The following is a 27,161-nucleotide window of genomic DNA, read 5'->3' on the forward strand; positions in this document are numbered from 1 at the left end:
GTGCAAAATTACTGACATCCTGACTCCCACATGCAGATGATGGAGATAACATCATGTCCTCACAAATGTTTAACATAAACTCACTTTTGTATTCAAAAAAAAGCAATCAGATATTCATCGGCAGCTGACATGAGAGATGGCAGCTTGTCAGGGCATACAAGCAGTTTTTGGCGTTTATAGAGGTGAGAAATATGCAAGAAAAATTGTTTTACTTATAGAAGAGACCCGAGAACCCTACCCCCATCCCCGTTTAATACCTGCTTGTTGTTTACTTTAAAAGTGAACTATAACAAAGCCTAATTATATTCTGAACAATAACTACTGAAACCACTACTAATTTAAGCGGATGTATGTTTGTATGATTGTGTATAACCAAACTGTATAAATGTATGTTTAATTATTTTAACACCAGTAGGAATAATTTCTGTTAATAGAAAACGGCTAAAATAAAGCTGTAAGTAAATAAAATAAAAATAAGTAAAATAAAAAACACACCTGATTTTAAATGAAAATCCCATACACCAAGAGCAGGGAAAACACAGTCATTCTAGCAGCTGCTGAATATTATTTTCCATCTGAACAGACCCAGCGTGCTTCTACATGCTGCCTGTGTGGCAGGTGTATATTTCATTACCACAAACTCAGACTTGTCTAAAGAGAGTCTTCCCTGCAGCTGCTAGAGGAGCCACCGGCATTATTACTACCAGAGACGAACACCTAATATTCTCAGCACACACAGAGAAGTTCATGTAGAGGCAGTTTTCAAAAGGAAAAAAAGAAAAAGCTGCCAACCCACATGCGACACGAGGCCTTTTTTACGACTGTTAATAAACTATTATGGCTTGGGTGGTGTGAGAAAATCTGAAGAGGCTGTGAGTGAACGTGAATCTGTGGTTTAGCAACCAACAGTTGGAGAGTAACAGATTTAATGATGCTGCCAATTAGTCCATTGTTTTTGCATAGTTTCATATAAATTAAGTAAAGTAATTGGAAGGAAATGAGACATGATTTGCTGTAAATTTATTTGAATCTGAGAAATCGCCCCACACACGTACCTTTAAAAGTCATCTAGGTCAATACTAGCCTACCTGTGTGCAATTCAGTGTCAGCATTAATACGCTCATTCTTTGTAGGTCGTCTGCTGAGTCCAGAATAATCAAACTTCATTCCCCTCACACTCTTATGTTGAACTTAATACTACAGATTTGTTTTGTGGTTAAGCATCCAAGGATACACAGAAAATTAGGTAAAAAACAGACAACAGGCACACAGAAACAGACATAATGCTGTTACACAAAGAAGGAAACTATGACGCGTCTGTAACTCGATAGAGAACAGAAAGAAAGAAGGGGATTCACACAGAAAATGAACTGATGCTTGATGAAACAAGAGAGGATTATTCACTTCTGAAGCTGGTCTTTCGTGATGGTCTCATGTGCCCGTTATCTCTTTGTCATGGCTTCAATGGAGCCTTGTCCTGTTTTTCATCCAGCAAACTTTGAGATTTCAGAGGAAAGGAAAACGGAAGGAAATATATTGACAAGTTTTGTCTGTAATTTGTTTCCATGTGTTTAACACAACGTCAAAAGTAAAATAAAAAAAATTACAAAACAAAGAAAAGAAGTTTGGTAATTCAGCAGCAGCTTAAAAACATATTTGTAGCTCAAGCACTCAGAGCATGAAAGAGTGAATCCTACAGTTTCTATTTCAACCTGATGATTTTTACGGCCACAAACTAAGCTTTGAATAAATTTACATTCATGCAGCAAATCCTACTAACAATATAAGGTTGGACCCTGTTCAACGCCACATATTTTTTTTAAAATAAGAGTACAGAAACAGTAGAGTTTTAATTTCCAACACATTTCAAATGTGTTGGAAATTTGACTTGGAAGTCAAATTTTAGCAGTTCCAAGTCCTCCAAGTCCAGCATTACTACATTTACAAAGATTAAAAACAAAATTTCAACATGACAATGAACAAAAGTATGTTTGTAATGGTCAGGCTTTAAATATAAAATCTGAAAAGATAAAAAAGAGGAAGTGGATCAGTCATAAGAAAAAAAAATACAAAACTATGACTGTTGTAAATATTAAAAGTTATGTTGAAAATGGGACAGGGAATATTCTGGAACTGCAAAAAGTTACTCCACATTTTATTTTGTTTTTCCATACTTATCCGCAAGAAGAAAATCCCATTCCTGTTCAGACAGCTTTGGAAACGTGGAAGCAAACAAGGTCTCTCAAATGCAGTTTAGTCTAAAAATGTAATTAAATCACACCTGTAGTTGGAATAATCACTTTACCTACTTAGAGAAGTGCAGTCATTTTGTCTAAACAGGTTCTGTTTCCTTTCAGTGCGAATTTAGCAATATCCTGAAAACAGCTTTGTCTGTGTCTCAGACAGTCAAAGTGATTGTTCCATCCTGCCAGATCTATGAGTATCCCTCTAAAGTCAGGCTACAAAACATGCCAATTCAATAAAGCTGACATGAGTTGAAAATTAAATCAAATAATTAGTCTTATCCCAACTGTTACCCTGTTTGAAGACACCAACAACTCTGTAGGTCCACAATAAGTAAACCTAATCTGTATTTTTTTGTCGATATTTTTGTCCCCTTCTCCTTACTGTTACCTTTGTACAGTTATTTCATTTAGATCCTTTTGAACTTATAAGTTACAAATGAAACCTCACTTCTTACCTCAACAATTTGCTTGTTTTTCATTTCATTGAATTATTTTCCTTTCCACATTAATGGTAGAAAGAAAATGTTTTAGTTGCAAGAAGATTGCTTTTTAAAGACAAGGATGTCAGCTTAAAGCCACAGTATTCGAACATAATACTTTGATGTTTTCCAAAACTGGTTTGCATGTAAAATAAATGCATAACTAAAACATATATATTTTATATAAAATGTATATACACAAGAAAGAAAAAAGTAGAGAAGGTGAAAGGAAAAGTATTTAGGCAGAGAGGCATATGGTTACTCTTTTCTCTAATGGCTGTTCTCCTACATTCCCACCTTCCTTTTAAGGCTTTGGTTTGTTTTACAATGCTGGTGTTAGTCTCTACTTGACTGCACAAAGATAACTCAGAGAATTTAAGCCGACGTATACTATAAACATTTAAAAGGATTAAAAGTTTAAAAGTATGCTCTGGTTCACTAACCAACTCCTGACATGCAGGGCCGTCCAATCAGCATTATATTCTGCTTAAAAAAAAAAAAGTCCAATCCATTTCGAAAACAGATCAAGTAACCAAAGCTCAGCAACTGTGCAGCAGCAAGAAAAGCTAAAGAAAAATGGTGTTGAAAAGAATTTAGTCTGAAACAAAAGGAAAATTAGGATAAGAGAAACGATAAGTAAACAATGAAGAGTAAACGGTAGGTAAGATTTCCTCAAAAGTCTGCAGAAAAAGCAGCCTGGATATACCAAAGTACACCTCAGTGTACTTCAGACCAGATTTGAGCAGTTTGAATGAATGGAAAGTTGAAACCCTAAGAATATAAAATCAATTAAACAGATGGGTTGAGAAAATAAAGTCTGCTTTGTAACACAAAACGGTTCAAATGGTTTGTGGTTGAGCTTTGAACATGGACTATTGCAGAAGTATTTGTTGATTAAAGAAGATCCCTGTTGGTGCGTTGACTTAAAAATGGAAAGGTGGTAAATTATGTTCATTAGTGTTTGAATTCAGACTGCCTACTGCATAAATAGACGCGTCAAGAGATTTGTTATGAAACTTAACTTTACTCTAATGAGATATAAAATCTACAGGTCTGAATCTTTATAAGGCACCATTAATGTTAATTTCTCAAGGAAATAAAACTATTTACAAAAGCTGCCGAAAGATCAATTTCTTGATTAAGGGCTTTAATAACATTCACTGTGTGCACTGGTTGGTTTTACGGCTACATTTATTGATGTTACAAGAGATAAACTGCTGTCGGCTTTTTACTCTCGCTCTTCAAACATTTACCTTTGAGCTCCAAACCACTGATTTCAATGCCAGGTGATGTGAGTAGAAACAAGGATAAGACTTGAAAGAACACAGACACAGCAAAAGATAGAAGAAAAAAGATTTCAAAAAAGGCAGGAATTAAAATGCATCTCAATATAATTCCTCATCAGCCTCTTGGCAATTATGACTTGCCAAAAGAAGATTGTCTCAGTATCAATGTAGATACAGGAACAGACTCTTTGAACTCAAAGTTATCGATGGCAGTATAAAGAGCTGATAAGCTGAAAAACAAGAGTGTATGCAAACATGTTTTTAATCTTAATTACTGAAGGCATTCCTGACCTCTTCACTGAGCCAAAAATGAGAATTATAACTTAAAACATATCCTCAGTTTTGTAAATACAGCACCTTCCAGTCAAGCTTATTTAGGAAAAGATCAACTCTTAGTGTGCTTTTTGAACATCTATGCAATTTTTCATTCTTCTGAATCACTAAACTGGACGGTCCTTACTAAACCACATTATCATCTTTAACTATTTAAATTTAAAGTAACAAATTAACTTTTTGTCAGATTGAAGCCTGAACAAATGGCACCTTAACTCTATATTGAAGCTATTCGCTCTGCTAGTAGAGGTTGGTTATTAAAATCCAAACCCACAGCCTTTCTGAGCCATCTAATCACAACATAAAGAAACAAAAGTCAGAACATTTTGGGTTTAAAACCACCTCCCGCATCAATTTAGATTACATTAAGAGGTATTGACATGCACTGCAGAAACCTCCATAAGTTAAAAGAGCTTGTTGTAATATGAAGGTAAATACCTGCCGTGCATAAACGTTGAAAATCGTAGCTCATTATCTACCCTTGCTTCTTAAATCTAAATAAAGCCTGAGCCGCAGTGCACCAAACGGCAAGCGCTGTGTGATACTGCTGAACGAAATAAAAAGACTGCAAGTCAAAGTCAGTGAGAAAAGGGCAGAGGAAAAGTGATGCAAGGCTTCTCAGCCAACTGATCTGGACCCCTTTACAAAAAACTGATATAATCTAAGAGGGCGAAGGAGAGGATGATCACTCCCTGCACCTCCCTTCAGCTCTCCTCCATCACTCTCACTCCTGTGATTGAGGTAATGAATGTGTGTGTCTGTTTCAGTTCCTATTAATAGGACAGTGCGTGGCTGGAAGTGTCCAAGCTAGGGAAAGATGAGATCTGTTACTCTACCACTTTCCCACTCTCACACATTCAGAATGAAAACAGAGCAGCAGCAGAGAGCCCAGATGTAGAAGAGGTGGGGGGGTTGGGCTACAGAAAGTGGAAAAAGGTGAGCAGAGGTCAAACACAGAGCCAACAAGAGAGCTTCAAACAGCGCACTGATGGATTTATTAGCCACACAATACAGCCAATGAGCCGCAGACATTCCACACACCGTAGGGTGAAGAGCTGGAGTCCAACATAATGCAGTCGCAAAGACAAACAGAGTGACATGGCTGTCAAACATTTTGGGTTAACTACAATACAGAGACTATTCCTACCTCTTGAGTTGGTGGCCAGGTCGGCCACTTTCTGGAAAGCATCCAGGAAGACCGTGACGGCCACCGCTGTCGCCCTAAGACAGGAAAACAGATTCATGAGGCAAACATTACTTTCCCCACCCAACATATGAGAATGGACGATAACTTTGGATTGGCCATCTTGAGGTTTGAGAGGTTTCCTGAACAGCCAGTCTTTTCCAGGCTGAACACAACAAATTGTTTCCCCTTCTTTTTCTTTATCCCATAAAGAACATCAAGGTTGCCACACAGCCGCCCTCACTGCCGCTGTGGCACTTCACAGTCAATGAAATGTCAGACTGGGTTAATCTGATATTTTGCATACTAAGGGGAGATGCGAGCAAGCCCTTCTGATTTAAAAAAAGAAAGTACGAGGAGCAAGCTAAATTAGCAAACATGCTAAATAAGAAAGGCAAATGGGAAGATTGGGGCTGAAAAACTGAAGAGAAAAAAAAATCTGTGCAAAATGCTATCAAATGTGCCAAATTAACAGATATTTTGAGTGGTGGAGGGCCAATGTCAGTGACAAGTCAGGACCAAGGGTTACTGTAGGCCACCTGCTTCTACGAACGTTCAGCGCTGCTCCATGTTTTCTCCATTTGTGGATAATGACCCCCATTGTGAATAGCTGGAGTCCCAAAGCCCTTTGTAACATTTCCCAGACTCCTAGTTGCTAAGAAATTTGTTTCTTGTCTGTTCTTGAATTTCTTTTGATCAGGGGCATATGTTGTATTCTGAGCTGTTTTCACCAACATAATGTAATCTGACCTGGGATTGACTCATGAAATTGAACCAAGAGAATGCTATTAATCAAAGTAAATAGATGATTTACCAAGGGCAGTAATTATATTTTCAGACAGGGCCAGGTTGAATCGGATAGCTTTGTTCCCTTTATAAATGAAATCCCAACTCAAAAGCCATTTTTTTTTGCATTTACTCAGGTTATCTTTGACATTTAAGAGTGTCAAAAAAGTCAAAACAAACCATCTATAAGGTTGTAAATATCTTTTCATAGAGGTGTATTAATAAGCTGAACTTTATCAAACATGCGACCTGAAGAATAAAAATTAAAAGCTGTTTTTATGAAAAGGTGTAGACGTGTAAACAAGACACATTACACAAGCGTAACCACAAAACATGTACATGCATTTGGTTTCTGTAAAGTAAACATCAAGGTCGATGTTTTCACAACTCAACATGTACTGTAATACAAGCGTTTTAACTACAGGTTGAACATGCCCTGCTGAGTGAAGAATGTCTCCGTAATTACGCTGAGTTTGCCTCACTTCCAGGTCAATGAAGGGATCAGTGTGGGATCAACTCAGTTGAGTCCTGCATTGCAATAAAAAGGGCGTAAAGTGATTGCCAAACTGACCTAATTTTCCCATCATCTTATTTTTTAGTAAATGAGAAAATACTGAACATGCACAGGGACAGACGAGAGGGTCAAGACCGGTTAACCGTATAAATCAGTCAACAACTAGTGAAAGATTATGATTTTGTTTTAAAATTACCCCCATCTTACTCAACTGGCTCCTTATTCAAGTACCTGAAAGATCAGCTATTATGCAAGTTCATAACTTGCTGCTTTTTAGCAATCAAGGTAATTGGTTACCCTCCAAAACGCTGGTCTGGTTTAGAAACAACAGACGGTGCAGGATTATGACCACAAGTATGAAGATGAAAGAAGCTTAGTGTGCACAGGAGCATGAACGTGATATATGAGCTCCCCGCTACAGAGACTGGGCCACTTGTATGTGATGCATACCACACAAAGTAACACAATTGTCAAGAATTTTTCCAAAGTTTGTTCCCTCACACAGGCTCTTTTGTTCTAACGCCGAGTGGGTAATTTGCAAACACTTGTTATTCTATGTGGCAACAGAAAACCTCCATAAACGACTTGGGAATTCCCATCACCATTACACGCTGGCATCAGGTAAATAAAAGATAAGGATAGGATTTCAATTCTGAAGAGACTAAAGATTGTTTTCGCTTTACCTGAATATTTAATTTGTTTGAGAAGCATTTTATTTTATTTTTTTAATATATACAACAGAATGATTGGGGTGATTTTCAGCTTGCATTTTCAGAAGATGCAGGAAAAGATTTCTGTGTTCAGGTTATCACAAAGCAGCCTTTCACAACTCAAAAGCGAACCAAACGCTGGGTTAGCCCAAATATTCTTCCACAGAACAATCTTTTCCTTTTTCACTCAGAAACTTAATGCAGTATTGGTTAACAGGCGGTGTTTTGTGGGAGAGCTGACCAGAAGATCCATGGGTGTGTCCTGCAAATGGAAAAAGAAACACACGCACAGGCACACGCAGATGCCTTTCTATTTAAAGCCTCACACAGGCACCATAACAGCCTCTGATATCTGGCTCCACTTATTTATTACGTGCATTTACTGGTCTATGGATAATATTTTTCAGGTGCTTGAAGCCAAATCACGTTCACCAAAGATTAAATCATTAACTAAAAGTGGATTTGTGTGGTAAGTGGCTTAAAACCTACTTTCAGTACAACTGAATGCAAAATGTTAAGGAACAATAATTGGAATCCAAGTCATAATGATTAGTTTAATTCACATTTCAACTGGAGATGAATGAATGGTACATTTGTTTCTTATTTTCTTGTGCAGGTAAAAATTCAGCATCCTTGTTTCAGCTCTGAGTCATGTGGCTATAATCATCGCTTTAATTTACAGGTGCACTGCTAAAGTTCCTTGAAATCTTTCAATTACAACAAATTTCAACATATTTTATTAGAATTTTATCATAAGCCAACATAAGAGGGTGCAACCTTGTGAAGTGGAAGAAAAGTGAAACATGGTTGTTTTTACTAATGGAAATCTGAATTGTATCCGGACTCACTGAGGTAGTACTTTGCAGAGACACCTACTGCAGTAGGTACAGCAACACGTCTTTTTGGGTATGTCTCCACCAGCTTTGCTCGTCTAGATGCTTATGCTTATTGTTGTGCAAATAAGATGCTTATTATCATCTTATTTGCACAACAGTTCAAGCTCAGTGAACTGAGCTTGAACTGTTCACTGCCATGTAGTTCTGGATGCCATGTAGCATCCAGAACTACATGGCAGTTCTGGATGCTTTCCACAACCGTCATGTATGTAGTTCCATTGTTTTGCCCATCAAATCTAATCATGTTTAAGACAGACCTAAACTTTATTTTCTTATGACTTTGTTCTAGTTAATCTTCTACAAAGTCCAGATTTGCAGAGTGCACAACCAACACTACTCCTGTCTACAGATTGTCCCACCCGAGCTGTGGGTCTCTGCACCTAAGAAGTTGTTCCAAAGTGTTTTGGATAGTTGATTCCAGCGCTGTGGGAGATGTTCAAAGATTGAGGTGTTGACTTATGACCCATCTCTTCTTGTGAAATTTCCACAACTTCATCCACGAGCAGTTCTTTGGACTTTGTAATGCCATTAATTCATTAATGTTCTCTAACTGCTCTCTGGCTTCACAAAACTGCTCCACTTATACTGAGCGCAAATTACACACAGGTGGATTCTCTCTAGTAAATATGAGACTTCAGGAGACAATTCATTGAGTTTTACTAAGAAGCATCACAGCAATGGGAGAGTATAGATTATTTATGACATAAAAACTCCCCAAAACACCTTGAAGTTTATGGTTGCTTAGTGACAAAAAGTAAAGCATATCAAAGGGTGTGAATGCTTTTCTAAGGCACTGCATGTACAGCAAGCGCTTAAGCTGTGAGCCATACTCCAACAAGGACCTGACTGCTACCACTGGTTTTAAAATCTGCACACACCCCTCCTATAAGTCAAGACAAATGACTTTAACATATCTATTCCACAAGGCCTTGGCCAGGCCAATCTGAACTCCCCGCAGAGAACGCCACAGTACAGCAGAGTACTCTTTACGACAATGATACATTCACTGCTCTCATCTATTCTTAGAGAAGCTGAAGCTGGAATGTGACTAAATGCGAATCATAGAAAGAGGTTGAGTTGGCTGAACTTGTCTCAGGAACATAACATGCTTGACTTATCACACAGTAGGTACTTGGTGTTTAATGCATCCTCGTACAGTAGGAACCCCCTTTATAGCCTGCATCAGATATAAAACACCAAATTTAGATCAGAACTTCGGAAGATAATTGAAATACTCCAAATAGTGCTTCAACACTGTATGAACTTGTAGCTCAACTGATACAACTGCATCAACCACAAAAAAAAATAGTCTGGCAGATTTACAGAGAAATTACCTCATATTAAAGCATGTGTCAGAGGGATCCATTTCCATTACCAGAAAACACATTTATGTTTTTTTAAAGAAATGAAATCCCACCAAACTGTCACTACACTGTAATTGGCTCATATGCTGGCTGCTTTGTAAAGGGAGCAGAGGGGCTTAATTACAGAGTAGACCGCCTTTGGCTGCAATACACCCACTGACATATGCTTCTACCACTACTGGATAAGGTCTGGTAACTTATCCAGACCGAGATGAGAAGGTGGGTGTGTTTGTGTTTTACTACATGCATGTGTTAGCTGCTCAGAATAGTCCAGTTCCCAAACAGATTACAGAGGTCCATCAATTGGGGGTTTATGGAAAACAGAAAACTGTAAAAAAAAAAATTACTGGAACCAGGCCTAAAAATGGACAGAAAGGATCTTGCATGTCAGTTTCCAAAAACAAGACATGTTGGCAAACACAACATAAAGAAAGAAAAATCTCTACACACAGCCTAATATCATAACCACTCCTCTGTTGGGACCAGGTCGCAGGCTGTACTTCACCTGGAAAAGTCTAGTCTAAATATACCACAGAGTAGTCATCTTTCCATGAATGACATTCAGTGTAAAGCAGGAAGTAAACATTTCTGAAAGCTCTCATTGAGCGATTCTGGGAGAACACAGAGTGCATTTAAATGCAATGGTTTCTACTGCTCCTACGCATAATGAGGCCGATTTGTTTTTGTGTGAATATGGACTCTTAAAATAACAACGTGCATTTTTGTTTTTAGCACATGGAAACGGTAGCTGGGACTTGCTAAGGATTATTATTCCTAGTTGCGCATTTTACCAAATCTACATTATTGAACATCTGGAGGGAAGCATTTGAAGCAGTAGCTCTTACCCATCATCTTAATGGAAAAGGGATCTATATGAATGCATTAAAGACAATTATTCTGAGCCATTTATCATTAAGTTGCAATGCTGCTGACATTTTAATTCTCATACATAGCCCCTTTTGTAACTTGTTTGGAAAGCAAAACACATGTGGACAAAAATGACACCACTTGTAAATTATAATGCAGCTACCAGCCCACTGGTAGCTCTATATTGCTATAGCTCACACTTAGCTTCCCTGGGGATGTCAGGAAATTTGTTTGTTTTTTTTAACACTCGCCTGATGACCAAACTTTAACATGGTACTTTTAAAACTGCCAGTCATTAGCAACAAGCTAACAAATATTCCTTGGACATTTTGGATGGCAGGGTCACATATTTGACCCCCTGAATGATGGAGAGAGTCGAATAACATTTCAGCAATAATCAACCTTAATAGAGAGGTAAACAGAACAATGGGACACCGAGCGCACCCAGGCGATTATTATTGTGTCACTGAACCTTTATACAGCTGTCAGTAAGTGTCAGCATGAGGACACATGGACACCTTCGCTGCTGGGGAAATGCCATGCACAGTTAATCAAAGAATAATTAAAACCACGGGATGTCTGTATCTGCCGTGCTTGTTGGACAAAGATCTTTTATTTTCGTTGTCGTTAGTTGTTCGTCTTCTGACACGTGGCCACTTAAACCCAACTAGGAGAGGTGACTGCTGTTCACAAGGACTTGAAACAAGTAAGCCTGAAGCTGTATACATTTACAGACTTTAGAAGATGAATTAAATAAGACAACGCTGATTGAAGCTTACATAAGGACGCTCCAATTAGTGTTGGGAAAGAAAGCAATTCTGTAAACATAATTGTTGTTATTAAAAGCTATATGGCTACAATAAAAGCGTAGATTATGTACAAAATCAGTTGCAAAATTGGGTTTATGATTAGGAGGCATATGGTTCAACTGATTTGATTGCTACGGCACCAAAGGAATGTCTCTGGACAAAACTAACATATGCTGCACATTCTTCAGGATTTTAACTAAACAAATAAATTTACTTTTATAATTTTAGTTCCTTTTAACATTTTGTTCAAGGTCAAACATAATTTCCCTAAAGAAGGAAAAGGAAAATTAAATCTGTTATGCATATACGATGTGCATGAGCTCCCCTGATATGATTGGTAAAAGGACGGCTGAAACGGCTTCTGGCAACAATTCACTATGAGCTCAAGTTACAACAGAATGTGGTTGATTATAATGTATGTGGATAACATCTCTCCACACATATCTACCATTTTTACCAGTCGTTTATACATATTTTGACTTTGTTTTACACATGGGTTTCTTCCTTTGTTAAAAGTCTATATTATTACACATAATGAAGAAAAAAGACCAAATGGCTCCACAAATTAAAATATCCAAACAAGAACCTGCATTGCTGAAATTAATAGAACATTATTTCAAAAAAAAAAAAAAAAGTGATTTCTGCTCCTACGCAGCTTAAAAACATACTTTAAGTTTTGCTTATTAAGATTTGAACAAACATTCAAACATGTCATATGTGTACATTATCACACACTCACCTGAGCTGTGACTGCAGTTTTCCTGCCTTGGTGATAAAATCTTCCCAGATAGGGCAGCTGCTCTGTGGGAACAGAGATAAAAAAAAAAGCGGCATGATGCAATTTCACCGTCGGAACAGATTTACTTTTTCCCACAGTTATGAACATAACAGCTTAAAACCTATGGCCCAATCCTGATGCCTGGCCTCACCTGAACAGAGTTAACGCCAGCTCGGGTTTCCTCATGAATGCAGCCCTGTTGAGTCATTTCCAACATTACGTTTTAATAATACTTGCAATTAGACCTGATTGTTTCGTGATTTTAAGATATCAGGGTACAATTTGTTTACCAAAAGAGTAAAATCTAGTATTATAGTTTCAAATTGTTTCCTGAAAACTATGTTTAATTTACTTCAATTAAAGTCAGACTTCTGCCATTTTTAAGAGTAAAATAAGAGATTACCATCATGTCCTCCTTGCGTGTTAGGCTGCAAAATGGGTCATGGGCCTCCTTTGGAAACAATCCAAAACAATGAGTACACTAATGCTATGGTATAATGAGTCCAGGTCCAGATGGGACAGGTTTTTTTTTTTTTCCCTTTTCAAAATTTCTGGACTAAAAAAGCAGATGAGGAGCTCTGTACCCAAACAGCTACAGAGAACAAGGCCAAATATGAGTGAGAAAGAGAAGGCCAACAAGTTTGTAAGCAAGAGATAAAGCTCCCTAAAGAATCCGTGCATTTTGTCACTGCTTTGGAACTAGTATCAGGGGCCTGAGGAATGTCACATTGTACTGTCAAACATAACACCCAACAATTAAGTCGACTCATTTGACCCACGGTCCAAATTTCTTCATATTACATAACCACTGCACCGTTTGGTGCATTTCTACAGCAAACTTTCACGTTTTTGCATGGCTCCAATCCTTCACTCTATTTAATTTAACCTAACATCCTTTTAATACAGTCACTTCTAAGCTTCACTTTTGACTTCCTATACTTTTCCTATTACTTGTTGACAGACTAGACCTTGAAGACGTTCAGGCTATTAAACATAAGGTCACCTAACAGGCTGCACAACGTTCTGGAGTTTGAATGTCAAATTTATATTTAAATAAGCAAACACAGTCTCTTTGACCATTCAGTAATTTAGGTTTTCTCCGGAAGTAGCTTGTACAAAGTGTTTCTCGAAAATGAATAAGATATGTTCCTGTGCTGCTGGCTTGTGCAAAGTTGTACATTTATGACCCTTATTTCCATATCTACCTGAGCTACTAGGAATTATCACTGTACTGTGTCCCTTTTTATGTTGGCACCAAGGAGCTACCAGTCATTATAAATGCAAAGTTATAAAACCTTGTAAGTTTTTGTTCTTCTACAAAGAGCAAAAATTTCTTTGTATGGATACTTTCTACAAGTACCCATACAAATAATTTATGTGATAGACCAGACAAGTTTACAATCAGCCACCCCAGAATAAAATCTTTGCAACACTACCCTTTGCTTTTTATTAGCTCCTACAAGGTCTTTGGAGCCGTTTCTACTAGCTTTGAACATTTGCAGACTGAAGTTTTTAGACATTTCTTTTTACAACATTGCTCAAACAGTCAGGTTCAATGGGTAAGCATCGGTGAAAGGTAATTTTCTGGGGTTGCCACAAATTCTCAATTGGATTTGGGCTTTGACTAGGAAATTCCAACATATTCCATTGAAGCGTCAGAGTCTTTTTCTTACTGGATGGCTAGAATCTGTACTAGCCTTGAGTATTTTGCAGCTTCCAACTGATTTTCTTCCAGGAATGAGCTCCATCAATCTTCCTACTAGTTTTGACCAGATTCTCTTTCCCAGCTTAACATCTTCACAGCATGATGCTGCCATTTCTTCTGCCCATCAATCTAAGCCATGGGTGCCAAACTCCAGTCCTTAAGGGCCGCTGCACTGCAGTTTTTAGATGTGCCACAGGTACAAAACACGAATGAAATGGCTTAATTACCTCCTCCTGGTGTAGAAAAGTTTCCAGAGCCTTGCTAATGACCTAATTATTCTATTGAGGTATGGTGCAGCAGAGGCACATCTAAAAGCTACAGGACAGCGGCCGTGAGGATTGTAGTTTGACACCTGTGGTCTAAGCAGACCGACAGGTCTTTGTAGGTCAGAAGCTATGCCAAACTCTCTTTTCATTTACAGATGAATGATTGAACTGTGAAGATATGTTTTTTCTAATAACCATACACCAAAACTGGTGTATTCCTTCATCTTCATGATGCCATCTGTTGACAATTCTAGAACAAACCTCTGAGTTTAAAATAAGTTTATCAGACCCAGATTAAATTGCACCCAGGTGGACTCAATTAACTAATTAGCTGACTTGAGAAGGCAGTTGAGTGTACCACAGATCACAAATGGATGCCACAAGTTTCAGATGCTTGTTTGTCAATAGGTTTGAAAACCATGCATTGTACACCTTTACTTTATTATGTACTACTTTCTGATGCAGTCGCATAAATCCCAATAGAATACATTGAGTTTTGTGCATATAGCATGATTAAAAAGGGGGGGGGGAGTACAGATAGTGTGAATACTCTTACAGGTACTTTAAACACTACATGTAATGCAGTTCCTGCTCACAAAAAAAAAACACTTCAAGCTGAAACATAGAAAGCCAGTGTAACGTGCAAAACTACATTCTCCTATCAGTTGTGCCATAAAATCTATGAATGAAAATTTGAATACATGAAGACAAAAATACTCTCAGTATTTGCATGTCCTCACCACCATCTGGCACCGTGTTACCAGTAAGTTACAGAGAGGAACAAGCAGAGCGGTACGAGACACAGAGGTGCTGAATACCTCAGCTGTATTCATAACAAACTCCTTTACTCCAGCAGACCCATAGGCTGGACATTTGACCCGAGCATGTCAAAGTCTACCTACCTTGTGGATAATTTTCTGCCCAGATAGCTACATTCCAGCGTGCCTTCAGGCAAATACAACAGCTGGGGACGGTGTAAATGGTCTCACGGTGCTCAGTCAAGAATACAAAAGTTATATGCCCCAATTCTGACTGTCCTAGTTGGACATAAGTGATGGCTGCTGTATTTATTTCAAGTTGGATCAAAAAGGTATCCAATATTATAACCAGAGCACAGTCCAAATATACTGCAATTTATGTTAGAATAATAGCTCTACTCAACTGTATTCCAAAAGAGTATATTTAAGTTCAACTCTACCTCTCTTACCAACTAAGCTGGTTTTTCACCAAGGGTCGGCTGGTACATCAGTTTAAGATAAAACAATTTAGTTCAGGCGGCTTGGGGGCGGGGGGGTTCTCCTTTACATTAACACTAATTGTGGTCTTAAAAGTTTCTTTAGCTTACTTTCATGTCTCCAATGACTGTCTGGAAGAGTCCTCCGAGAGCGCTGCATTCCTTCTCGATAACAGCCTCCATTTTTCAGGACCAGCTCCAGTGGTCAGTCCTGACTCCGCCAGTCGCCTCCGCTGCCCAAAAGAGCCAAAACTTCCCAAAAAGTCTGAATAAGGAGGACCAAGCGAACAATTAAAAATGTCTACTGCGAGAAAACTGGGGAAAAATCAGTTTTTACCGCAGTCAGGTGTGTTTAAAAACACAGTCCAGTCCTGCTCTGGGGCAGCGCTTAAAATCAAAAGAAGCTGTTTGGAAAAAAAGAGAAATTTAAACCCCATTTTTCCCTCCACGACGCCTCGTTTATATCCATGACTAGACTGGGAATTCAATCTGTACCAAGCTGATAATGAATGAATGAATCTAATCCAAAATGCTCACACGGTAATACTTCTCTGTATCCCGACAGGTAAGTAAATACCCACTGTGCTCCCTCTGCTTCCAAAACTGAGAACATTGTGGTACTCAAGCTTTCCAAATTTATAAATGTACATCCGATAGACAGTATTCGTCAAAATAAAAGCTCCTCGAACATTTAAATAGGCTTTAAATTTACGTTACAACGATTTAAAAACACTACGAAATATCTAGAATCGGGTTCATGTATACTTATATTTTAAAACTGAATACAGTCATAAATGTAAACACAATTTGCTTGATACGTTCGATACATTCATCACGCGTTACTGTCTTATTGTGAAAGTTTATTCATACACTTCCGGTTTGTCATCTATACGTAAAGAAAACATGCACGTACATCAAATTGGCTGTATTCTCTCAAAGTTCTGGCAAGAACTAAAAGCATATAGATGCAGTCTAAATAGTTAATATTTTCAGTGATGGATTTGTTTTATTTTGAAGTTAACACACTAATATAAAACTATATGTCGTTATTTTCTTACCCTTGACTTAAAAAAATATCCAGGATTCAGTTTTATAATTCTATTTAAAAAGCGAGGATTTATTACTGCATGGGAAAGGGAAATAATTGATAAAAAAAAAGGGAGCTTGCATCTTTAAAAAAATACTGTAGAAAAAGGATGTCACCTAGTGGCCTAAATAAATATTACACCACTCAGCCGCTTGAGTTGGGTCCCCTCAGTTTTTAAGGCAAATTTGTGAAATTGCGAGACTTTAAGTCTGTTTCATTACTTTCACAGAGGGGACACACCTAAATTCTTATACAAGTCCACACCACCGTTTTGAAATAGATTATTTTACATTTCTGTAAAATAAGAATGAAACAATGAAAATACATTTTCCCACCTGTGATGTGACATCCCCATACAATTCGACTTAAAAAAAAAAAAAAAGCCCTTTTGAAGATAAGAAAACGAGAAATTGCAAAAGTAATACATACCCTTAAACTTATATCTGTTGAAGTATCTTTTGGCACATACTTCATGGTAAAAGAGACTGAATCAGTGTGTCATTCATTGACAATATTTGCCTATGCAGTAAAAGTTCTTCAAATCCTTTAGACTGGGGGATATCTCTTGTCTACAGTTTCTTCAGGTGACCCTCCTCCCCTGCATTTTGTCAAAATTAGTTCTCAATTCAGCTCCTTAAAAAAATAAATAAAAACAGACAAAACAACCTAAGCAATTTGCTGTCCTTCATCGACAAAAACTTGTTTTTTGGTTTCACCACGCTGACATTTTCCCAAACTCCACAATCACATGGTAGAGATGAGCTCCTATAAATCGAATGGATCTTTTATTGCAGTCGTACCACCTCAACATAGAAATTTCCAACCTTTGATTTGAGTACAATTATTCGGTTAGCAGTTTTTAACCAGATCACCAGTGCCACAATCACTGGCTTTTTAAACAGTTCCTTAAAAAAATGTACAGCATTTTTCATTCTATGCTCTACTTTTTAAATTGATTAGAAATTCTGTGAACGTGAGACTTTTACACTATGACTTACTTTTTTCCTTTGGGTGTAAATATGCACAGAAGCCCACTAGTACAGCTGACTAGGTGGAATGTGGACCAGTGTTTGTGTGTACATATGGTACTGGTTTAGCTTAAGTATTTTTTTAGCAAGTTTCTATTTAAATTAGGATGTTTGATTATTCAACCGTGATGCTAGTTTATTAGATACACATGTGCTTTTTTTTTTTTTAAATTCCATATCAATCTAAGTTATGTGCTATTTGTATAATATAAAAAAAACAAAGAAAAGTGGGAAAACTCAGGCGTATTACTTGGTTTTTTCATTGCCAGAAAGAAAAATTAATAGTTCACTTCTAATAAGATTTTGGCATTCTAAAAGCTCGCATGAGTAGGATTTATAATCTTATTTCTGTTGGTTACTCCATGTAAACATATCTATAGTACACCAAATAATAAACCACATGTAAGGCTTTATATATTTTATTTCTTTAGTTCCAAAATTCATTTCTGTTTTCAAAAGTAGCACTAGTCAAAACAAATGTTTAATCTAAAACTCTCATAAATTAATAGTCCAAACAACAGTGCACAATAAAAGATTATGAATCATGTGACATTTCAAATCAGTTAAAGCAGTTAAATAGTACAAAGTTAAATATAAAACACCAAATACTAATATAATGCTTTTCAGAACATACAGATGTTTGAAATATTTTACTCTTTTTTGTGATTTTTCTTTATTGCTGAAAGGATTACATGATTAATTTATGATAAACTACCAGATTCACAGATTAACCTAGTTTAATTTCTAATTCTGACATTTATATATGACAAAGTTTGATTCAGTGTGTTTCCTATAATACTGGAAAAAAAACTTTTATTCTCAAGTTTATTGAGAATATCTGACAGTCCTCAAAGTAACATCCAGTGATATCACATATGTTTTCAACTCAACAAAAAAATGTAGCTAAAATATGTTTTAAAAGCAAAATGGGTCATTTTTTTAAATTCCATGAGTAAAAAAAATGTTTTTCATGCATTGTTTTCACCTTTCAAAGTCTTAAAATGATAAATTAGAGTATAAAGCCCTCTCAGTTCTCTTTCTAATTTCCATTGTGTTTTGCCTGAAGGACTCTTGACTGAACTTATGCAAGACCTGTCTGCATGGGGTGTCAAATAATTTTTTTCCAATAAAGAAATTTCTTCATTTTTGCTTGATGTAGGGTTTGCTATCTGACAAAAGGCTCACATTGGGAAGATAATACATTATGTGCTTCACTGAACAAAAGTGGACGTCGATGAATTACTGAATGGTCGGGTTGTTTTTGTCTGGCAGACATGCTGACATCATAATGCAGATGTAATGTTACTTTCTGTTCATTCTCCTGGTCACTTCCTCCATCTCTTGAACCCCATCACCATACTGCCGCCGTAGCAAAGAGTTACCACAAAGGCAAATATCTGGGACAAAGGAAAAAACACAAGTAAGCCAACAAAAACAAACTTTAAACTATATCTTATATGGTAGACAAAAATAGTACAAGTAAAAAGATAAACTTTAAAATTATGAATGCATTCTCAATAAAACTCAGACTGGCATTTAGAAAATACATAATTTTGATCATCATAACTGAGTTTAAACAGGAAACCGTCAGTCTGACTTAATGTCAGACGGTTAAAATAAAAAAAAACGTTAATGTGTCTTTTTATACAATATGCAGGCTGAGAACTATAATTATTTTTAAATATCAACACTGTTACATTTTTCACTCACTGAGAAATAAAACCATACCCTTAAATTAATTACCCTACACTGCCTAATATTTACATGGCTTTGTCCCAAACCTCTGAATAAATAATATATGCTTTATTGTCAACCTAATGTAAATCTGCATCTTTACTATTTTACTGCAGCACCTTAGATTGTGAAACTTATAATTAAGAAGTTCATTTTATAACTGATTTATGTTAAAATGAACTGACCGTGGCTGCCACATTAATGCTGTACTCCCTGTAGCTCAGCACTGTGAAAATGTTGCCCCGAGGGAAGGTTATGCACAGGACCGAGTCAGTGCTGTTTGGTAGTGAGTTGATGTGAGCTCCCCCGTTCGCTGCTGTGGTTGCCGCCTCCAACACAAATGCAGCAAAGTAGAACAGCAAAGCTAGAAAGTGGTAGAAGACATCCTGAGAAAAAGAAGGGAAATTTATGTGAAATAATTGCAATAAAACGTTGAAAACTTATATTTTAACCATGAATATCTTCAGGAATGATCTGAGTTCATTTTTACATAAAGATAAGATAAGATAAGATAAGATATCAATTGTAAATACAGGATCCATGTCCAAGAATAAGTAAATATTTATGCTGACTGGACACTGCTGAGTCCAATTTATTCTTTCAAGTAAAAGAGAAAAGATACAATTGAGATCAAATCAGAAAAACGAAATGCAAGAAAAGTCAGACAAAGACGCCTTAAAAAAGATAAGAGAGAGAGAGGGAAGAATGAGACAGGGTGTGTCTGAAGAAGGAGGGTTAATGAGAGTTTGTTTTTGACTACTGTGAGCGTGGCTGGACATGAAGGAGCCCTTTGTTGTATTTCAGTGTGAGCTCATCATCCATGTCACTCATTGTTCTGCTGAAAACAAACAACCCTACACTCCCGGCTACTCCTGGAAGCGGGGCGTGGAGCCGGAGGAAAGGCTAGCTCTGTCTGAGAGTCCAGACTTGACCCAGATGTAAAGCCACTACAGTGACATAACGTAAGAACACCATACTTTCTCAATCCTTCATGTATTTTATGTTTTACAGGAAAAAAAAATCTATTTTTATATTGTACACCCAGTCTGGTGACTTTATGCAACAGACTACCTGAACAGACCTGGAAAGATGTGAAACATGCTTTCTGTGCCAAGCCTTTTGCAACCTTTTTGACGCTTTTTTTTCTTTTCTTTTACTTTATAAATGTAAACAGAGTTTTTCTGACTTTGCAAAATTAGATAATGTAGAAGAATATGATTACTCAGGCTTTTATTGTGACTTTGACAGGAAAAGTTCAAACAGTGCTCTGACACAGGGCCAGACACACCCATCCTTCTGTTACCAGTTGTAGTTTGACATTTTATTTCAATCTGGTTCACTGCTCATCTTGCTGTTGTGTGTAAACTCTAAATCAAATAATAATTGTGGGGGAAAGAAGCAAAAATAAAAACCTTCAAAGATCTTCAGAAAGCCTGAGGAACTATTGTTACTCCTGAGTCTAATATAGCTTAATACCATGTTTCTTGATGAGTTGTTTGATGTCCTCTCAGTTCTGCCACTCAATCACATTCCTGCCTTAAAAGATTGATTGAATGAAGTGGCTTTTGAGACTACCTGTTTCAAATCTTAGATTGTCTCCCCAATGGTGCTTTGTAACACTAGCTTACCATGCTTTAATAAAATGGAATAATGTAAATCTCACTCTCCTCTTTAAATATCTTAATGGCTAGTTTGAATACTTATTCTATGTTTAGCTTTTGCACTACATCTGGTGGGACTAAAGCTTGGTTCTTGAATCAAAGAGAGAGCTTACTGTGAATAATATAATAGTATACTCATACTGTTATATTCATAGTTGATGACCAAAATATTTGTGTGACATTTGAATATCTAAAAGTCTTGTTTAGTTCCAGGAAGTTCTGAAATGCATATAATATCTAACTTGCACAGATGAGGTGGTAGATGTACAAAAAGCCTGACGTGTGATTGAGGACAAGAAGAGAAATGACAAGCAGGAGACACGAATAGCTTGAGATTTACTTGTTTTTCTTTTCTTTTCTTCCTTTTTTAAGTGTGCCACTTACCAAGAAGTTCCAGTCCGTGTTGATGCGGTCAGCCAAACCAGTGACGAGCAGAGTGAGGTAAAAAGAGGAGAGGAAGAAGGCGGTGACGGACACAAACATCACCCAGCCCTGCAGCAGAGGCACGGGCACGTTGGAAGAGGCCACCAGGATCCATACCAGACCACCGAATAACTAGAAATGGAAAGAAATATCATTAGAGAAACTCTCCAAAGTGGTGATTTTGTTTAGGTCAGATGCCCTTGCCATTATTTTGGATTAGTTTTTGGAAAAAAGAAAAGTTCCTTTACACAGTTTTTTATTTTTTATACCGAAGATTTACATCCAAGGAGAAAAGTTAAACTTCCTAAACACAGTGTGCGTTATTGCAAGACAGTTGTTTGCTGAATTATTCAGAAAGTAGGTTGGACTGCCATATGTTGATAACACTCCAAACAATTGACATGAAAAATGAATGAGTCTTCTTCAGTGAAGACAAGGTGTGTGCATACTGTAGCATGAGGTCAGTTTGTAATCACCAGATTTTTGCGCCATTATTATTGAAACAGTTGTGATCATTTCAAAGGAGTTGGATATTTGAGTCGAGATATAAATGTTTTAGACATGTTCCAAAAAATCCTGAAACTGGCTGATGATCAGATGTTCTATGCAACTGTTTCAATTGGTGGGTGGGGGAGGGAGAAGGGAAGGGGTGTTGCCTATTTTATCTATGTTGTGTGAAACAATGTTGATTTTTTTTTCCTTTAAAAATGCAAGCCTGTGCCAGGCATTTTTCTATTAAGCCTCCTTTATTACAATTCCCCTAAATAAATTCTGACGCAAGCCATTACCTTTTTGAATCACTTAAAAAAAAATAGTGCCAGCTATTCTGTGGAGACCTCAGATGTTTGTTTTTAATCCATTAGAGAAGAACAGCATAATAAAGACCAAGAACACAGCAGACAGATGTTGGATACAGTTGTGGTTGAAAACACTTAATGCTGAGGCTGAATATTCCCTTCCTCCAGGAAAATGGTCCTAAATATACAACTGGAGCTACAGTTGGATGGATTTAGACTAAAGTACATTAATAAAGGCCTAGTCAAAGTCTAGGCCCAGGAGTCCAGGATTCATTTGAGAATCTGTGGGAATACTTGGAAATTGATTTTCACAGATGCTCTCCACTCAAACTGACTGAATTTGAGTTGTAAAGAAGTAGAATAGCTGTTTCAATCTCTAGATGTGCAAAGCTGGTAGAAAAATGCCACACTTGTGTAACTGAAGTGAATATGACACCACTGCAAAATTAAAATGAACATTCTGGAGCAAAACATAAAATACCCATGGCATATCTTTTATAGAATTTTATATAACAAACCACCTGCGACAGACTGGCGACCTGTCCAGGGTGAACCCAGCCTCTCGCCCGGAAGGTTAGCTGGAGTTAGGCACCAGCAACCCTCCCAACCCCACTAGGGACAAGAATGTACAGAAAATGGATAGATGGATAACAAACCAGCACACTGTATTTTGTCCATGTGTCATAAGAGTACCGAAACAAACTTGACAACTAGTGCTACTGCAATGCAAAGCAACAGTTGATGCATTATAGCATTATAGTCAAGTACTGCCAAATCAATACCAGGAAGGCGCAATTTCTGATAAGGACTGGAAGTCAGAATTTGAATGCCAGTGTTTCTACCCATAGGCCTATAAAAGCCTTCAGTAGCAATGGTTTTTCCAGTTAATAGTAAAATTATCCTACTGATTATTGGTTATACATAAAGTCAATGCAGAGGTCACCTTGCAGGTGAAAGGGCATTATAGTGCAGGGACAAACCAGAACCAATGGGTTGTTATAGTCCTCATAAATAAAGCAGTATGGGATAAGGCGACTCATGATAGCAAAAGTAGTCAGTGTAATAGCAATAATATACATGTCTAAAAGCATGAACTACCTTGTTATTATAGCTGCAAGTCAGATTTACCTTCAAAGCAATAAGCCTCACCTAAGGCAATCACGGAGAGAACTGGTTCGTTTTGTTTACAACTTTGACACCAAGTAATTTCTTAGAACCGAATAAAAAGGTTTTAGATTACGCTCAACATCTATTCTCAACAGTTAGCAATACATTTCTAAAGAAATAAGAACTATTCACACACTGGATAACTATGTGTACAAGTATATCCCGAAACAACCTTTTTGCAAAATATCACTTACTATTTCCAAACAGACAAGGACTCCAGAGTAGGTCCTCAACACCTCCAGTCCCAAAGGTAACGAGATAGTTGGTGTTGGAAAGGAGGTGGCGGCGGGGTTTGCGGCTGGTTCCGACATCTCTTTATCAGCCTTCTGTCTGTCTCCCCTTCTCCTCTTCTCTGGCTCTCACACGGTCCACACTCAGAAAAAAAAGAGGAAAACTCGCTGCTGAACAAAAGACGGGAGAACGGGAAGAAATTCCTCTGGAGTCATGTATCCCCCGAACAGGTCGGACAGGTGCAGCGGCCACTCCTTGGAAAGCGATGATGCATTCAAGGAAGCCGGGGAAGTTTCTAGATCCAGAAAGCCTTCTTCTAACTTCATGCCAGGAACCAAAAAAAAAGCCTTTAAGTTTATAATTATTTTTTATTATTTTATTTAAAATATGTTCAGATAAACTTGGAATGATATCAACATATTGATTTCCACACCTGGACTACTAATTCAACATTTAAATGGAATGTAGTTATTCTGTGGAAGTAATTGCATTAATTCCATTTCTTCATACATAACATGAATTTTACAATAGATTTTGTGAGCAAACAATAACTAAGTTAATTATTTGGATAATTCCACACCCTCGATCTCAACACAGGACAATTCTGCTTCAATATTGTAAAGGTTTACTGACTTCACCTGCTGCTCATTTATCCAACTCCAAGTGAAGGCAGCAGTTTCCAGTTAGAACACTTGATTCCCTTCGTGAACTATTACATCTACCAGCACATAAGGCCGCAGATTTAAATTTCCCCCTCTAAATCCTGCTTGACGTTAAATTATATGAAAGCTGAGAGACAATGAGTGTGATCTGCTTAAACTTCAATATGCAGGAGCAGTGTGAAGCACAGACATGTTGTAAAGTAAATAATAGTTTGAGCTTTGAGAAGGGTATTGATTAGAAACAGACAACACTTTTTCATGCATTTACAGTAAAGACAACTTATTTTCTGAAAAGAATAAATGTTTTATGATTCATTGTATGTTTTTTTTTTGTTTTTTTTTTAAAGGGGGAGTACTGTTGAGAATAGCTGCTTTCTATCTTAAGTCACAGTTAATGATTATCTAGGTTATGTGAGACAATGTTGATTTAACCTCTGAAAGGGCACGGCTCGTTTCTGTGTGGAAAACTATTCAAATTAATTCAACCTCCTAGTTAGCTCTCTAAAAGCCCCACTTCAAATACAAAAACTATGCAAAATCTTTTTTCGGACCTAAACTGTTACCTCTTACAACCAATCATCTTCTGCCAGCCAGTCCTTCAAACTCAGCAAAACAAAAATAGTTACTGATCTAAATAAACATAAGGTGTTTACTAAATGTGTGTACCCAAATTAGTAAACAACCTAATGCAATAACCACCACCAAAGAAAAAGTTAAATTCTAATTATATTATGTAAAAACATTTCAATAAATACTAACACTGCGGAAAAGATGGAGGAACCTCCACAAGCAATATTTGCAGTTTATTCTCCACATGAGGGTTTTTGAAAACTAAGAAGGACATTCTAAATACTTGAATGAAACACAAACTACAATTGTTCTGGACGTGTCCAATAGAATAGAACAGATTTTTATTCATCCCCGAGCAGAAATTGATTAAATGGCAATTTAAGCGAAGTTCTCTGAGCCTTGCCTTGATCAGGAAGGTCTGCCTTTGAATTTTGATGCTGGCATTATAACCACCTACTGGCACTGTAAAAGTAAAAGTAAATTTCTGCAGAATTATGAGACCCGTATCTTTGAGCATTTGTTTTATGTACTTCATAAAACAGATGCTGTTTGTTTTACCATGTCCAAATTATAGACAACTATAGACATCAGCTGGTGTATATATACATATATATGTTCTGTGCAGTATCTTGGCTGTGCCTAGAACTGCACATTTCTGGACTGAGATGTCTGATGTTGTTCCTGGGATCTGTTTGAGCCACTGCTCCAGTTTGGGGGTGACTGCCCTGAGGGCCCCGATGACCATAGGCACCACTGTGGTCTTCACCTTCCAGGCCTTCTCCAGTTCTTCTCTGAGGCCCTGGTATTTCTCCATTTTCTTGTGCTCCTTTTTCCTGATGTTGTAATCACTTGGCATTGCTACATCCACCACAACGGCTTTCCTCTGTTGTTTATCCACCACCACAATGTCTGGCTGGTTCGCCATTAACATTTTGTCTGTCTGGATCTGGAAGTCCCACAGGATCTTGGCTCGGTCATTCTCTACCATCTTTGAGGGTGTTCCCCACTTTGACCTCGGGGCTTCCAGTCCGTATTCTGCACAGATGTTCCTGTACACTATGCCCGCCACTTGGTTATGTCGTTCCATGTATGGTTTCCCTGCCAGCATCTTGCACCCTGCTGTTAGGTGCTGGACTGTCTCAGGGGCCTCCTTGCACAACCTAAAAAGAAAAAGAAAAAAAATGCACTATCCAGTCTGGGTCCTTAGGCAAGACCCTTTGAGCTACCTCATATCATGAAATGAGAGACATTGATATGCATAACATGCCAGCTCAGACGTCGCCCGGCCAAACAAGGTCTGCGTCAGGTGCTGGGGAACCAGAGCACCTTGATGACAAATGGGCTACTGGAACAAGACGGAAATGGGCGAGAGGTGAAAACCTGGATCTGTTGGAATGCTACTACTCAAGTAACCCTAGTCAGAGGGGCTATATGCAAAGACTGTGGGAAGAATTGTTAGTTCGACATCCCCAGTCTACAATGACTGCTAAACAACTAGTAGCTCAGTGTTCCAACATCCGCAAACGGCAACTGGTGTCACAACTTGAGATTGACGAGGTACAACACAAATGCTACGGCAAGGGATGTCAGGACAGGGGGGAGTTAACCACAAGTCCCCACCCAGAGATTGGGTATGCAGCCACAGTAATGAATGAATCAAAGCTGAATGAGGCAGCAGCTGACCTGAGAGAAAGAATCGTGGCCCGAATAAGCACCAGACAACCCCGACGCCAATTACAACGGCTGAGTGAAGTACCATCAGAAAGTCTCATTGAGGATGTGAATGCAGCATTGAGAACACTCCCTACCAACACCATATCGGAAACCAATGAGCTGATTTACAACTCAGCATCAGTGATGCTTGAGCTACTTGGCTATAAGAACAACAATGAGATCCAATACCCACCATGGAAATGACGGTTAAAGGCAAAAATCAATTGGTGTCAAGGAGGGAAGTGAGCCAACTGTCAGAGCTCCAAAGGGGCCTATGACTCAATGCCACATACCTGGATCATTGAATGTTTAGAGATGTACAACATCAATAGGACTCTAAGAGCCTTCAATGCAAACTCGATGGGGCTGTGGAAAACCAACCTTGAAACCAACTGCAAACCACTTGCACAAGTGTCCATCAAATGTGGCATATACCAAGGAGATGCTCTGTCCCCACTGCTGTTCTGCATAGGCCTGAACCCCCTGAGCCAAATGTCATTCGGACTAGAGAAGTGTGGTCGGATGGTTACAAAGAGAGGGAAGGTACCTGGAAATACCACAAGCAAATGGCAACCTCGATGAGGTCACAAGGAAAGGAGCTACAGCCAATTACCTCCAATGAATAAGGCAAG

General features: G+C 37.9%; 2 protein-coding genes and 2 long non-coding RNA genes across 5 annotated transcripts in view; 2 read left to right on the forward strand and 2 right to left on the reverse strand.

Annotated features, from left to right (window-relative positions):
* Window positions 1-5,152: 5,152 nt before the first annotated feature.
* Window positions 5,153-16,076, reverse strand: LOC103151160 (metastasis suppressor protein 1-like). Of its 2 annotated transcripts, XM_016681243.1 has the most exons (5): window positions 15,794-16,076; window positions 15,568-15,721; window positions 12,213-12,274; window positions 5,492-5,565; window positions 5,153-5,261 (listed from the first exon to the last, which is right to left on the reverse strand). In XM_016681243.1, exons 2-5 carry the CDS (start codon window positions 15,637-15,639, stop codon window positions 5,194-5,196), a joined length of 276 nt encoding a protein of 91 aa, XP_016536729.1. In that variant the 5' UTR covers window positions 15,640-15,721; window positions 15,794-16,076; the 3' UTR covers window positions 5,153-5,193. The 2 variants fall into 2 exon arrangements, with proteins under 2 accessions (XP_016536729.1, XP_016536728.1); XM_016681242.1 differs by having other exon boundaries at window positions 5,179-5,261; window positions 15,568-16,076.
* On the forward strand, window positions 7,462-21,423 carry LOC103151158 (uncharacterized). The gene is made up of 3 exons (XR_477620.2): window positions 7,462-8,006; window positions 20,110-20,267; window positions 21,339-21,423. It is a non-coding gene; the product is annotated as an uncharacterized LOC103151158 (long non-coding RNA).
* On the reverse strand, window positions 18,715-23,786 carry mal2 (mal, T cell differentiation protein 2). The gene is made up of 4 exons (XM_007571045.2): window positions 23,548-23,786; window positions 21,351-21,521; window positions 19,491-19,691; window positions 18,715-18,968 (listed from the first exon to the last, which is right to left on the reverse strand). The coding sequence occupies exons 1-4, from the start codon at window positions 23,662-23,664 to the stop codon at window positions 18,897-18,899; spliced, it is 561 nt and encodes a 186-aa protein (XP_007571107.1). The 5' UTR covers window positions 23,665-23,786; the 3' UTR covers window positions 18,715-18,896.
* Window positions 23,787-23,935: 149 nt separating this feature from the next.
* Window positions 23,936-27,161, forward strand: part of LOC107838534 (uncharacterized) — a 13,780-nt gene continuing 10,554 nt past the window's right edge. Inside the window, exon 1 of the long non-coding RNA XR_001664618.1 lies at window positions 23,936-24,979. This is a non-coding gene — a long non-coding RNA (uncharacterized LOC107838534). The remainder of the gene's footprint in view (window positions 24,980-27,161) is intronic.

This window comes from Poecilia formosa, unplaced genomic scaffold (assembly GCF_000485575.1).
Source record: "Poecilia formosa unplaced genomic scaffold, Poecilia_formosa-5.1.2 Scaffold273, whole genome shotgun sequence".
Lineage (NCBI taxonomy): Eukaryota > Metazoa > Chordata > Actinopteri > Cyprinodontiformes > Poeciliidae > Poecilia > Poecilia formosa.

Coding starts and splice junctions, on each gene's coding strand:
- LOC103151160 (XM_016681243.1), bottom strand. CDS start 15,639: ATGGAGGCTGTTATCGAGAAGGAATGCAGCGCTCTCGGAGGACTCTTC. Junction 5,566..12,212: donor AAACTGCAGTCACAGCTCAG/GTGAGTGTGTGA, acceptor TTCCTGTCTTAG/GGCGACAGCGGTGGCCGTCA. Junction 5,262..5,491: donor CCTGGCCACCAACTCAAGAG/GTAGGAATAGTC, acceptor CACTTTCTGTAG/CCCAACCCCCCCACCTCTTC.
- mal2 (XM_007571045.2), bottom strand. CDS start 23,664: ATGTCGGAACCAGCCGCAAACCCCGCCGCCACCTCCTTTCCAACACCA. Junction 21,522..23,547: donor TCCTTGTCTGTTTGGAAATA/GTAAGTGATATT, acceptor TTCCATTTCTAG/TTATTCGGTGGTCTGGTATG. Junction 18,969..19,490: donor GCATTAATGTGGCAGCCACG/GTCAGTTCATTT, acceptor CCTTTGTCCCAG/ATATTTGCCTTTGTGGTAAC.